The 15,179-nt window shown below is 43.9% G+C and overlaps 1 protein-coding gene across 2 annotated transcripts in view; it reads left to right on the top strand.

Annotated features, from left to right (window-relative positions):
• The first annotated feature begins 208 nt into the window (after positions 1 to 208).
• The window catches only part of rnf44 (ring finger protein 44), a 155,586-nt gene continuing 140,615 nt past the window's right edge, over positions 209 to 15,179 (top strand). For both annotated transcript variants that reach the window (XM_059990246.1, XM_059990245.1), the window contains exon 1: positions 209 to 485. In XM_059990246.1, the coding sequence (XP_059846229.1) occupies positions 224 to 485 (262 nt within the window). In that variant the 5' untranslated portion in view covers positions 209 to 223. The remainder of the gene's footprint in view (positions 486 to 15,179) is intronic.

Raw genomic sequence — 15,179 nt, 5'->3', positions numbered from 1 at the left:
CAGAAGCGGCTGTAAAATGTTGGTGACACTGGATCATTTTGTTTGTACTCGACTTTGAAGTTTGGTTCACGCCAAGGTCCCGGGTTATGTTCCGGAGAGGGGGTCGAAAATACACCGGTTTAATGAGGCAGCGCTGCGGCTGGTATGATGGAAAGTTTGACGCCTGCGATTAAAGACTGGCTTTGAATGGGGGGCGGAGTATATTTAAAGCAATTACAAAAATATGCCAAGGATGAGCGGTGCCCAGCCAAACGGAGAGCCCCGGCTGCGCTCCCGCTTCACAACGATGCTCTCAGCCAAGCGTGGTGCACGGTGCCAAGGGCGAAGTATTCTGGCTGGTCAGCAGGAAGCCGCTGACGGCGAGCAGGCGCACCTTCCGATGGAGACTTTAGACGGTGCAGCGGGTCGGCGGCCCCAGAACAGCGCTCCGAGCGCCCGCTGTAGCCCTGGGCCGCTGCGGCGGAGCACCAGGCTCTCCTCGCCAGGTAAGCGGGTTGTTTCAATGGCATCGCTCGGAGGGGGCTGAAAGGGATGTCAAAATCCACGCTTGTTTATCTCCTTCTGATGGCTACCTTCTCAATTTTGCTCGCAATCTTTGTTTAATACAGTATTATCTTTATATAAATCAAGGCTTAAATGCGAGTCCAGAAACGCAATGGACGTGTCGGCGCTGCTTCCCTCGTTTAGGATTTTTATATATACATTAAAGTCACCTTTGAACTTCTTACGAAGCCGGGCGTGCAGTGATCGGCTGGGTCTGGCCAGGGATTTTCCACAGATCCCCGGACATGAATTTGTTGGCGTAATGGATTTTACATTTGATTTCCAAATATGTTTGGATGATTTCATTGCTGGCAGGTGTAACAATGTAAGAATGCACTGCCGCGATTACGGTTGCGAAGTTCAGCGTGTTGAGATATTGCCACTGAAAAGTTAAATTCGATATATTTGTGCACAGAGTAAGACAAGTTAGAACGGGGTGAGTAAATGCAAACTTGGCACATTAATTGAAGAATTGGTCTAGTTGTGTGGAGTACTTTCAGTAGAGCATCTCCACAGCAGAAGGACGAATAAAGATTCAAACAGAATGGGACGCCGAATGACAGGAATGCGGGTCAGCGGGGGAATGAGCCCAACATCAAAACTTGAGTTATCCATTACCGAGGAAGCGGTGAAGCTCCTTCTCCCTTCAGCCCGACTTGTCAACATGAAGTTACTTCTGATTGTTAGAATAAGTTCCGGTAGTTGTCCGTCCTAGTTCGTAATCCCAACTATAGTTAAACAACTAAGATAGTGATATAAAATCAAAGCGTTTGTAAATACTCAGCAGTTGGCGAAGCATCTATGGAGAAATAAATAAACCTGGGTGGAGACTGATAATCTTGCATTGTAACCCGCCATTTCTGATACAGAACTAATCAGCTGGTTATTAGAATTGGTTGCCATGGGGCTACCATGTACCATGATGGGAGATGAATTGCCATTTCTCACGTTCCGGTGGTTCTCATTGGAGCAGTATTAGGGGCTACAGTGAGAATGGCATGGAGAATTGAACTGGCAGTGACTTAGGGTTGCCCATGCCGACTGAACAAAGTGTTCTTCAAATAGTAATTTTTTTGTTTTTTTGCATTATAAACAGAACGACATCATGAACACTAAATACAGTCCACTAGATTGTAGGAAGTACAAGTGGATTGCTGCTTACCAACACCGTTTGAGCCCTGTGGATAGTGGGAAAGAATGAGATAAAAGGGCAATGTAATATCAACTCTTCCCACTGCTTCTGTGTTGTGTCCCTCACAGTTCCAGCATGTGATTTTGTTTTCTTATTTTCAAATCACACTCACTCAGTTTTTAAGCAGATGGCCCCAAAAGTTTTTGAAAACTTGCCTTTCATAGATGGGTTGGTACAAATTGTTTTTCTTGAACATTCTTGTGGTGTACCCTTGTAACACATTTGCTAGGTTACCTGTGCTACATCAATCAAAGTTTCTTGTCAACAGTGCCATTGGATTGAATTCTTGCTTTTATGTTTCCTGAAATAACAAAACATAGTTACTTAAATTTGAATAATTTGGTAAAGCTCCTGCACTTCTGTCCAACCGAAGAGAAACTATTTTTGTAGTAGTTTTAACATGTGCCTTGGTACCTTAACAAATGGCTGACAACAAAAAAAGGGATATATTCAGATCATGTAGAAGAGATCTGAAATGCTGATAGAAACATTTTGTGAGCAATATAGCCAATCGGGAATGTTAATTTTATAATTTATTAATTTGCACAATCATATTTTACATCAGTTTTATTCATTTATTCAGAAAGTTGATCAAGTAATTTTATGTTATTGAGCTTGCAGGTGCCTGCTATTTTCAGAGGTATCATATCTACAGAATGCTTACAGTTCTATATAATTTAAAATAGAAATTCAAAAATGAAAACTTAGCAAATAAAAATAGAATTCCCTCTACACTGAAGAAAACAATCTAATGTGGAAAGGAATCACAGAAGCCATGCTACAGCAAAAGATATTGGAATCACTGGGGGAGTAACTATTTTATAATTCTGCAGTATCTGAAGAGTGATAACTGGGAGCTAAATGGATCCTGGGGCAGAACAAATTGCAGCCAAAAAGAGGCCTCTGCCCAATAACTGTTGCCAAATACCCATCTAGCAATGGTATGGTTTAATGATATAATTTAGTTTAAACCTAAGTGATAACCACTAACAATAATTATAAAAGATAATTGGTGATTTGTGATTTATAATGGGTAATTTTGATTTGTAAGTTCTAGGCAAGCCACCATGAACAAAGGTGATTCTGTTTTCTTACAAAAAAAAAACAAAATTTGATGCTTATTTTCCTTGTTTCCTTGAGTTGAATGGCATGGCCTGTGAGCTAATATGTTTTTCTTAGTCATTCTTCCTCCTGACATTATAGATAGTGGCCAGACTCTGAAGAGCACAGGAGTCCTCTGTATAATAACCTCCTGTTGCTATGGCAATGGTTAGCTACTGTGAGACACAACTGGGAAAATTGTGCAGTATCTTAGAACAATAGCCAATTCACATATAACTTTAATTTATTTTCGTTTTCAATTTTACATTTTTGTGGAATATTCTAAAGAGTATCTTGAAAGTTGTATGGCTATGGAGTGCTTCATTTCCAACTGGGAGAAGATTGGCAGAAGCTTTGGTGAACAACTCTATTTCTAAATGTCTGCTTTGCAGAACTCTGAGTTATGGGGCCTAGAGAAGTGCAGAGTCCAATAGGATCCCCTCCCTACTGTAAAAGGTAGCAGAATACATCGTGACTTGTATCTTAAGGTAGTGACAATTGGCCGGGATGCAGCAGTTCAAATTTTACTATGACAGCTGGGGAAATTAAATATAATTATTAACCAAAGGAGAGTTTTAGTAAGTTTGAACATGAGTCTGCAGATTTCTTAGTAATACTCTCCGCATTTACCACCAGCAAGAAGAACACCTCCACTCCTTACCCACGCTGATCTATCTGTGACCTTCGACCCAGAACAATAGCTTTTAATTCTGATATGGTTGAGTAAGATGTGACATTTAGAGAAAATCTGAAAAGAATACTAGGCAGCAGCCACCATATTCGGCAAATTTTTAAAAACATAATTAACGTTTGGTGTAGAGTCATTAGTTGGAATAGCCTTGCCAAGGGATGTTTTAAAAAATAAATCACATTTTGCACCTCCTCTAGGCATATTTTCCTTCCCAATAGTTTGTCTCATAATGAACCAACAATATTTTCACCTTAACCAAAAACTGAGCAATACACACAAACTACATGAGGAACTCAACAAGTCAGGCAGCATCTACAGAGGGGAATGAACATTTGATGCTTTGGGCCAAGACCATCGTGTCACGGTCCTGAATGGTTATTCCCTGGTTCCCTTTAAATTTCCTTTGTGTCATGATTGGGACTGTTGACTCCTTGTTTTCCGTTAATTGATTGTTTCCCCGTGTTTCTTGGGCTATATAATGAAAGGCACTTGACTCTCAGCTGAGCCAGCAGTATACAGTTTCCGGCTTACGGCTTCTCAGCGCTAGATCGTCATCAGATGTCACCTGATGTCACCGAAGCAAGTGCGAGCAAGTCACATCGCCGGAGCAAGTCAAGTCTTCTCCCCGAAGCAAGAGCAGGTAAGTCGCCTCTCCTCGCTGGAGTCAGCCCATCAAGTTACCATGCCTGAGCGAGCCTGTTATACTACCTCGCCAGAGCGGGTCCATCAAGTTAATCTGCCGGAGTGAGTCAAGACCCACTGTCTGTAGTTCCGAGGCCAAATTGAGTGCTCGCCACTACTTGGAGCCACCCTATGCCAAGGTAAAGAACTGTCTATCGTCATGTGGTTTTGTCTCCTCATGTCCTCGTCTCTGCTGGGTAGGTCCGGCCGTTTGCCGCTACCCTGAACTGGAACTGTCTCTTCGTGTTCTATGTTCTGTGTCGTGTGGCCAAGAAGAGTCCTGGCTCTGTGTCCGGTGTCCAAGGAAGAGTCCCGGCTCTGTGTCCGGTGTCCAAGGGAGAGTCCCGGCTCTGTGTCCGGTGTCCAAGGGAGAGTCCCGGCTCTGTGTCCGGTGTCCAAGGGCGAGTCCCGGCTCTGTGTCCGGTGTCCAAGGGCGAGTCCCGGCTCTGTGTCCGGTGTCCAAGGAAGAGTCCCGGCTCTGTGTCCGGTGTCCAAGGAAGAGTCCCGGCTCTGTGTCCGGTGTCCAAGGGAGAGTCCCGGCTCTGTGTCCGGTGTCCAAGGGAGAGTCCCGGCTCTGTGTCCGGTGTCCAAGGAAGAGTCCCGGCTCTGTGTCCGGTGTCCAAGGGAGAGTCCCGGCTCTGTGTCCGGTGTCCAAGGGAGAGTCCCGGCTCTGTGTCCAGTGTCCAAGGGAGAGTCCCGGCTCTGTGTCCGGTGTCCAAGGGAGAGTCCCGGCTCTGTGTCCGGTGTCCAAGGGAGAGTCCCGGCTCTGTGTCCAGTGTCCAAGAAAGAGTCCCGGCTCTGTGTCCGGTGTCCAAGGAAGAGTCCCGGCTCTGTGTCCGGTGTCCAAGGAAGAGTCCCTGCTCTGTGTCCGGTGTCCAAGGGAGAGTCCCAGCTCTGTGTCCAGTGTCCAAGGAAGAGTCCCGGCTCTGTGTCCGGTGTCCAAGGGCGAGTCCCGGCTCTGTGTCCGGTGTCCAAGGGCGAGTCCCGGCTCTGTGTCCGGTGTCCAAGGGAGAGTCCCGGCTCTGTGTCCGGTGTCCAAGGGAGAGTCCCGGCTCTGTGTCCGGTGTCCAAGGGAGAGTCCCGGCTCTGTGTCCGGTGTCCAAGGGAGAGTCCCGGCTCTGTGTCCGGTGTCCAAGGGAGAGTCCCGGCTCTGTGTCCAGTGTCCAAGAAAGAGTCCCGGCTCTGTGTCCGGTGTCCAAGGGAGAGTCCCGGCTCTGTGTCCGGTGTCCAAGGAAGAGTCCCGGCTCTGTGTCCGGTGTCCAAGGAAGAGTCCCGGCTCTGTGTCCGGTGTCCAAGGGAGAGTCCCGGCTCTGTGTCCGGTGTCCAAGGGAGAGTCCCGGCTCTGTGTCCGGTGACCAAGGGAGAGTCCCGGCTCTGTGTCCGGTGTCCAAGGGAGAGTCCCGGCTCTGTGTCCGGTGTCCAAGGGAGAGTCCCGGCTCTGTGTCCGGTGTCCGAGGGAGAGTCCCAGCTCTGTGTCCGGTGTCCAAGGGAGAGTCCCGGCTCTGTGTCCGGTGTCCAAGGGAGAGTCCCGGCTCTGTGTCCGGTGACCAAGGGAGAGTCCCGGCTCTGTGTCCGGTGTCCAAGGGAGAGTCCCGGCTCTGTGTCCGGTGTCCAAGGGAGAGTCCCGGCTCTGTGTCCGGTGTCCGAGGGAGAGTCCCAGCTCTGTGTCCGGTGTCCAAGGGAGAGTCCCGGCTCTGTGTCCGGTGTCCAAGGAAGAGTCCCGGCTCTGTGTTCCAAGGTTCCGAGTTTCAAGTCCCAATTCAAATCCAAGTGCGGGTCCCGAGTCCCAGGCCAAGCCCAGGCGCTGAGTCCCAGTCTAAGTCCAGGGTCCAAGCCCAATTCCAGCCACGCATATTCCTGCTTCCGCTTCATTCACGCCTTGATGTCTCTCTGTACAATCCTTGCTTCCCTGCTTTCCTAGTAACTATTAATAAACTCTATTTCTGTTAATGCTACAAAATGTGTTTGTGTGCTGCATTTGGGTCCACCTGTGCTCCACTCTTGTGACACATCAAGACTAGAATGAAAGGGGGTATAAGCCAGAATAAGAAGGTGGAGGGAGGGAAGGCATACAAGCTGGCAGGTGATAAGTGAGGGGGAAGGTGGGTGGGTGGATGAGGGCGAAGGAATGAAGTACGAAGCTTAGAGGTGATAGGTGGAAGAGGTGAAGGCCAGAAGAAGAAGGAATCTAATAGGAAAGGACAGTGGACCACGAAAAGAGGTGGGTAACCAGAGGAAGGTGATGAGCAGGTGAAGAGGAGAGGTTTGAGAAGATAACCAAAATGGGGAGCGAAAAGAGAGGAGAGTAATGTTCACGCCGTGGCATTGAAGGCTTCCCAGGTGGAATGGGAGGTGTTGCATCTCCATTTTCCACACATCTCCCCTCGGCCCATCCTTCCATATGACTCCCTTGCCCCTCCTCATTGATTTCCTTCCTGGCACTTATTCCTGCAAGCTTTTTAAGTGCTACATATGCCCCTACACCTCCTCATTCACCACCATTCAGGGCCCTAAACAGTCCTTCCAGGTGAGGCAACACGTACATCTATTGCCATCAGTGATTGTATTTGGTGCTCCCAGTGCCCCCCCCCCCCAACATCAGGGAGACATGGTGTAAATTGAGGGACCACTTCATTGAACTGCTTCACTCCGTTCACTGAAGCCAGGATCTTCCAGTTGCTACCATTTCAGTTTGACGTCCCGTTTCCATTCTGACATGTCTGTCCATGGCCTCTTCTACTGCCACAGTGAGATCAAACTCAGCTTGAGGAGTAATGCCTCCTCTTCCATTTGGGTAGCCTCCAACCTAATAACAAGAACATAGATTTACCTAACTCCTGATATTTACTCCCCCCCTCCCTTCCCTATTTGTCCCTTCCCTAGTCTGATTATTCTCTCTCCCCCACTCTTCTCCTCACTTGCCCATCATCACCCTCTGGCACCCCTCCATCTTCCTTTCTGTTCACTGTCCTCTCCTATTAGATTCCCTCTTCTTCAGCCCTTTTTCCTTTTCCACTTATCCCCTCCCATATTCTTACTTCATCTCCCCCGACCTCTCCCACCTTCCCCTCACTTATCAGCTGCCAGCTTCAATTCACCCCGCCTTCAATTTCTGGCCTCTGCCCTTTTCCTTTCCAGACCTGATGAAGCCCAAAGTGTCAACTGTTTATTCCCACCGTAGATGCTGCCTGGATTGCCGATTTCTTCAGCATTTTGTGTGTGTTGCTCAATGTTTTCACTTCTGTGTAGGCCACTTCTAAAAATAATATATCAATAGCTTCAAATATCCTGGACTTGTACCAGATGTTGTCTTTTCCTACAAACTGTTTTTTTTTCAAGAAGAAATGAGCATCTTCCAATTCATTCTCAACATTATTCAAGATTGCTTAATGTAATTTCCTATACACAAACGTAAGAAAAAAATCATTGTTACCCTAGATCTGATGCGGCACCAAAAACACACAAAATATATAGCACACAATAATAATAATAATAAACTATAAATATAAATACATAAGATAGCTTGATTGTGCAGTATATCCATAAAGTGATGCTCGGAGGAACATAAGATGACTGCTGGCAAACAATAAAAAAGCAAATGAAGGGAATAAATATTTCTTCCCTTTGTCAATTGATTTGTTGTATAATTTTCATTGACATTTTTGATAATTTGGCAGCAAATCAACATTTACAAATAAGTATCTTCTTAATCACACTACCTTAAAACAATTAAGAGCAAATTGGATCATACTGGATTTTAAAAGAATGAAAGGTGATCTTATTGAAATCTAAAAGATTTTGAGAGGGCTTGACATGGTAGATGCTGTGGGAATGTTTCCTCATATTGGGTAGAGATGGTGGTGGGTTTGGCAGCGGTAGTGCATGTCATCTGAATAAATGGCTGTTTTATTTAAAACTAAGGTAAAATAATATTTTTTCTCTTAAAAAATCTTTTAATTTTCTACTTCAGGAAGTGGAGTCATTAGTATATTAGCTGAAATAGAGCTTAGAGCAAATCAAGTGTTTGTGGAAGTACAGTTGAGGTCAAAATCATATCAGCCATTACCTTGTTGGTTCAAAGACGGATAGCTTGTTGTTGCTCTCATTTCTAATGTTCCTGCATTGGCTTCAAGCTAGCTTTGACTTATGTGAATCAAAAAAGCATTTAGTATTCTTAACATGTCTAGATGGAAGTAATTTTTTTTTGTTTCATCCCATCTCAAATAAAAATTTTATTAAAAATCTGTAAGAAAAAAAGTGTTCAAAGATATTTTGTGGAACACCTGTCAACTGAGCAGTACAATGTATAGAGCTGGATTAATATTGTGCTCTATGTGTATTCCATGTGTTTTCTCAACAAATTTACACCATGGGACTCGTGCATTATTTCCTTAAGTTATCATGTTGTTTCAAAACATCTCATAATTTTTCATTTAAATAGGAATATATTTTTCACAATCTGTTTACTTCATAATTATAAATTAAAACTTTTTCAAGCTCAGAAGCAGACTCTGAGAATAACTGGACATTTATTCAATGCATTCACTGCTATTCAATCTAAAGATTACATGCAAGTCCTCGTGTATTAACGCTAAAACTCTAGTCACACAAATAGGAGAGTAAATAACATTTAGGATAATTAATGCAAAAGTGAGTTTCAAGCATTGTCCATACTACCCCCTCACCACTTAATTTTATGAACCACCTATGAGGTCAAATTTATTTTCCTTATTGATGACATTTGATTAGCTCTTCATTATTGTTCATCATGTCAATAGTGGGTCAAGATATAAATCCAAAAATCCAACTTCCATTCTTAATGCAGTCTGTATTATGGTATTTATCACATAAATACCATAAAACCATTAGATCTTAAGACATAGGAGCCAATCAGCCCATCAAGCCTGCTCTGCTATTCAATCATGGCTGATTTATTTTCCCTCTGAACCGCATTTTCCTGTCTTCTCCCTGGAACCTTTAATGTCTTTATTAATCAAGAACCTATCAGACCCCGCTTTAAATATACCTGTTCTCTTGCCTTCCACAGCTGTATATGCCACAGGTTCACCACCCTCTGGCTAAAGAAAGCATCTGTTCTAATGAGATATCCTTCCATTCTGAGACTGCTCCAACTAGTCCTAGTCTCTCCCACCCATTGGAAACACCCTTTCCACGTCCACTCTATCTTAGCCTTACAATATTTGATAGGTTTCAGTGAGATTTCCCCTCCTAAACTGCATGAGTACAGGGCCAGAGCCATCAAATGCTCCTCATCCTTTAACCCTTTCATTTATGAGATAATTCTTGTAAATCTCCTCTAAACCCTCTCCTATAACAGCGCATCCTTTCTTAGATATGGAAGCTAAAACTGCTCACAATACTCTAAATATGGTCTCAACAATTCCTTAAGACAGTAAGACATAGGAACAGAAATAGGTCATTTGGCACATCAAGTCTGCTCCACCAATACATCATGGCTGATTTATTATCCCTCTCAACCCCATTCTCCTGTCTTCTCCCTGTATTCTTTGACTCCCTGATTAACTAAGAACTTATCAACCTCTGACCTAAATATACTCAAGCCTTGGCCTGCAGAACTTTTTGTGGTAATAAATTGCACAGAATTACCACTCTCTGGCTAAATAAATTTTTCATTATCTGTGCTTAAAATGTATATCGCTTGATTCTAAAGCTGTGCCCTCTGGTCCTAGTCTCCCCCACTAAAGGAAGCATATTCTCCACAATGCTTTATCCAGACTTTTCAATATTTGATAGGTTGCAATAAGATCCCCCAACTCATTTTTCTAAACTCCAGTGAGTTCAGACCCAGAGCTATCAAATGAAACTCATATCTTAACCCTTTCATTCCTGTGATCATTCTTATGAACTTCATCTGGACCCTCTGCAATGCCTGCACAACTTTACTTAGATAATGGCCCAAAACTGCTTAGAGTACTGTACTCCCAAGTAATGCCTTATAAAATTGCCCCAGCATTATATTCTTGCTTTTGTATTTTAGTCCTATTGAAGTGACTGCTAACATTGTGTTTGCATTTCTTACCACCAATGCAACCAGCAAGTTAACCTTGAGCGAATCCTGCACAAGGACTTTCAAGTACCTCTACCTTTCTGATTCTGGAATTTTGTCCTAGTTTATAAAATAGTCCATGCCTTTATTTTGACACGTACCCCGTAATCATGCACTTCCCTACACTATATTCAATCTGCCACTGCTTTGCCTGTTCCCCCAATCTGTAGAAGTCCTTCCGCAGACACTCTTACCTGCCTCTCCACCTAGCTTTGTATCATCTGCAAATTTGGCCGCAAAGACATAAATTTCTTCATCCAAATCATTGACATAAAATGTGAAAAGAAGTTGTCCCAACACCAGCCCCTGCAGAACTCTACTATTCACCAGCAACCAACCAGAAAATGCCCCCTTTATTCCCAGTCTTTGCTTCCTGCCAGTCAGCCAATCTATCCATGGTAATATCTTTCCTGTTATACTATGGGCTCTCATCTTGTTAAGCAGCTTCATGTGTGGCAGCTTGTCAAAGGCCATCTGAAAATCCAAATAAATAGTATCAACTGACTCTCCTTTGTCTGTCCCACCTGTTGTTTCCTCAAAGAATTCCAACAAATTTGTCAGGCAAGATTTCCCCTTTAGAAAACCATGTTACTTTAGCCTACTTTATTGTGTGCCTCCAAGTACTCTGAAACCTCATGTTTCATAACAGAGTCCAACATCTTTTCAACCACTTAAGTCAGGCTAACTGGCCTATAATTTCATTTCTTTTGCCTCCCTCCCTTCATAAAGAGTGGAGTGGCATTTAAAATTTTATTGCCATCCAGAACCATTCCGGAATCTAGAGATTTTTGAAAGAACATTACTAATGTCTCCACTATCTCTTCTGCTACATCTCTCAGAACCCTGTGGTGTAGTCCATCTGTTCGGGTGATTTATCTACCTTCAGATTTTTCAGCTTCCCAGATGCTTTCTCCTTAGTAATAGCAATGACATTCACTTTTGTCCCCTGACACTCTTGCATTTCTGGCATTCTACTAGTGTCTACCATAGTGAAGAATGACACAAAATACTTATTAAGTTTGTCTACCATTTAATTGCCCCCCATAAGTACCTCTGCAGCATCATTTTCCTGCAGTTGGATCTCCACGCTCATCTCTCTTTTACTTTTTATATTTCTGATAAAACATTATCCTCTTTTATATTATTGGCTAGCTTACCCTCATATTTCTTTTCTGCTGGTTTCTAAAACCTTCCCAATCCTTTACCTTCCCACTATTTTTGGTATATTATATGCCCTCTCTTTTGATTTTAAGCTGTCTTTGACTTCCCTTGTCAACCACTGTTGCCTCATCCTCCCCTTAGATTACTTCATCTTTGGGATACATCTTTGCTGAGCTTTCCGAAATTCCCCTACAAACACCAGCCATTGCTGTTCTGTCATCAACCCTGCTAGTGTCCCCTTCCAATCATAGAAACATAGAAAACCTACAGCATAATACAGGCCCTTCGGCCCACAAAGCTGTGCCAAACACATCCCTACCTTAGGAATTACTAGGCTTACCTATAGCCCTTATTTTACTAAGCTCCATGAACCTACCTAAAAGTCTCTTAAAAGACCCTATCGTATCTGCCTTCACCACCGTTACTGTCAGCCCATTCCATGCACTCACCACTCTCTTGAGTAAAAAAAACTTACTCCTGACATCTCCTCTGTACCTACTCCCCAGCACCTTAAACCCGTGTCCTCTTGTGGCAACCATTTCATCCCTGGGAAAAAGCCTCTGACTATCCATATGATCAATGCCTTTCATCATCTTGTACACCTCTGTCAGGTCACTTCTCATTCTCCTTCACTCCAAGGAGAAAAGGCTGAGTTCACTCAACCTATTCCCATAAGGCACGCTCCACAATCCAGGCAACATCCTTATAAATTTCCTCTGCACCCTTTCTATGGTTTCCACATGCTTCCTCCAGTGAGGCGACCAGAAATGAGCACAGTACTCCAAGTGGGGTCTGGCCAGGGTCCTATATAGCTGCAGCATTACCAATCATCCTGGAGCATCTGCTTTTCAGCTTTCTACCTAACTCCCTATATTCTCTTTTCAGGTCCTCATGCGTGTTCCTACATGTGTCATTGATACCAGTATGTACCATAACTTCTGGCTGTTCCCCCTTTACAATGCCAGATCCAATCCAAGACATCACTGACCCTGGCACCTGGGAGGCAACATACCGTCATGGTGTCTCTTTTAAGTCCATAGAATCTGCTTTTTGCAACTCTAATTTTTACAACCCTATCATTAGTGCACTCCTCTTCTAAGCCGCAGTCAGATTCAATACCAGAGACCTGGTTGTCACCCAGGGTAGGTCATCACCACCACCCAATTGTTTTCAAAGTGATATACTTACTGAGTGGAACAGCCCCGGGGTACTCTGCACCTGCTGTCCATTTCCCTTTCCCTCTACTGACAGTCACCTAGGTACTTGTCTCCTGCAACTTAGAGGTGACAACTTTGCTGTAGTTCCTATCTGTCACGGTCTCGTTTTGCCATATGAGCCAAAGGTCAACCAGCTGCAGCCCCAGTTCCTTAACACAGTCTTTAAGGAGCTGTAGCTTGGTGCATTTCCTGCAGATATAGTTATCAGGGAGACTGAAGGTCTCCTAAATTTCACACAAGGAACAAACCACTATCTTTGGATCCATTCTCAACACACTAGCTATGTAATAACAGAGGGGAAAAAGAATTTACTGGAAACTTTCTTGCTTACTTAGGACCTTTGCCTGTTCCCGTCCAAGCCTGTTGAGTCAAAGCTGAACCAATCTAACACTGGAAAACTCGAACAATGTCTGATCCGCTTACACCTCCTTTCTTCTTATTGGCCCTTCATTGATGTGTCACCTAACAAATGACCTCTGACTTTGATTTCAGCCCGCCAAAAGAAAGCAGAAAGTTTCCAAGTTCTTTTTAAGCTCTGTGCTGTGTCACCAAAGAACCACCTCTTGTGTTGATTGAAGAGCACTGAAAAGCAATGCCTTGTAAAGACTTAGCGTTACCTCCTTGCTTTTAGATTCTAGTCCTCTAGAAATGAATGCTAATATTGTATTTGCCATCCTAACTAACGACACGACATGCAGTTAACCTTTGGAAATCTTGCACCAGGTCTCCCAATTTCCTTTGCAATTCCAATTTCTGAATTCAGCCCACCCCTTTAGAAAACCAGTCTGTGACTTGATTCCATCTACTAAAATGTGTGACCATACAGTTCCCTACACTGTATTTCATCTGCTGTTTCTTTGTCCACTCTCCTAATGTGTCCAAGTCCTTCTACAGACCCTCTGCTTCTTCACCTGTCAACCTAGCCACAAAACCATTAATTCTGTCATCTAGATCATTATCACATAGCTTGAAAAGTAGTGGACAGATTCCCATGAAACACAAATAGTCACTGGCGAAAAAGGCCCCCTTTATTCCCACTCTTTGCCTTCTACCAGTCAGCTAACCTTCCATCCATGCTGGTATCTCTACTGTAAAATCAAAGGCTCTCATGTTGTTTAGCAACCTCATGTCCTGCAACTTGTCAAAGGTATTATGAAAACCCAAGTAAACAGCATCCACTGACTCTCATTTGTCTATCCTGCCCGTTATTTCCCTGAAGAAGTCCAACAGATTTATTAGGCAGCACTTTCCCTTTAGGAAATAATGCTGACCAGCATATTTTATCATGTGCCATTAAATATCCTGTCACTTACCGTGTGAACGGGTTACCGGACCAGCAGAAATGGAATACACGTTGGAGTCTGGTATTACTGTAATTAATAGTGTTTATTAGTAAACTAAGTAATACAGTACTATAAAATGCAAGAATATGAAACAGGTTAGCAATGATATGTACAGTAGTCTGGAAATGAGAATCAAAAACCAAGCTCTTTCAAAGTCTAGGGATAAATGAATAGTCTTACGATGATGCGGAGTTCAGTTTAGTTTAGGTCAAGGTAGTTCTGGTGTAGTGTTGGGGGGGGGGGAGAGAGAGAGAGAGAGAGAGACCCCACCAGTCGCACCTTCATACACTGTGAGCCTCTGATTGACTCCCCCGAATTGATCCTCCAATCCCCCGCCTTCACGTGGGTGCACAATGCTCTTTCAGTGTCCCGTGGTGTGTCTGCTTGTGTCTCAGCAGACCTACTTTTTGTCATCACCTGCAGGGCACTGACTGTCCATCAAGCCGTCCATCACCTGGTCCTGCTTTGCTGTCTCAGCAAGAATCTTACAAGCAGGCAAAAGTGTACTTGGAGCAAAAGTAAATAATCAGCCATGCAGCCATAACTTTAAATCTTTGTCTCTCTCTCTCTCACATCTGCGCTGGGTGCCTCCCCCCTCTTCTTCTCTCTCTGTCATTAGCAGCATAGTTCATGGGGGGGTCAACTCTGGACCCCTCCTCAGCCTGGTTTACTCATCACAATCCCAAAACCTCACCCGTGATAATGGGCCACTGAAGTCAGGCTATCTGACCTATAATATCCAATCTTGTGCTCTCTGCCATCTTAAAGAATGAAATGATACTTGCAATTTTCCAGTCCTCTGGAACCATTCCAGAATTTAGTGATTCTTGAAGGATCACTATTAATGCCTCTGCAATCTCTTCAGCTACATCTTTCCAAACACGTCCATCTGGTTCAGGTGACTTGTCTACATTCAGACATTTCAGCTTCCCAAGCATCTCTTCGTTTGTAATAGCCACTACATCCTCTTCTGCCCCCTGACACTCTTGAATTTTTAACACGATGCTTGTGAAGACTGATGCAAAATACTTTCTGAGTTTGTCTGCCATTCTTTGTTCTCTATTACTCCCTCTGCAGTTTCATTTTCCAGCAGTCTGATATCCATTCTTGGCTCTCATTTACTTTTTATATATCTGTAAAAACTTTTGTTTTGTTGCTTTTA

The sequence above is a fragment of the Hypanus sabinus genome, chromosome 15, assembly GCF_030144855.1.
Source record: "Hypanus sabinus isolate sHypSab1 chromosome 15, sHypSab1.hap1, whole genome shotgun sequence".
Classification (NCBI taxonomy): domain Eukaryota; kingdom Metazoa; phylum Chordata; class Chondrichthyes; order Myliobatiformes; family Dasyatidae; genus Hypanus; species Hypanus sabinus.
Note: the sequence above shows the minus strand (reverse complement) of the source record. Positions and strands in the feature narration are given on the sequence as shown.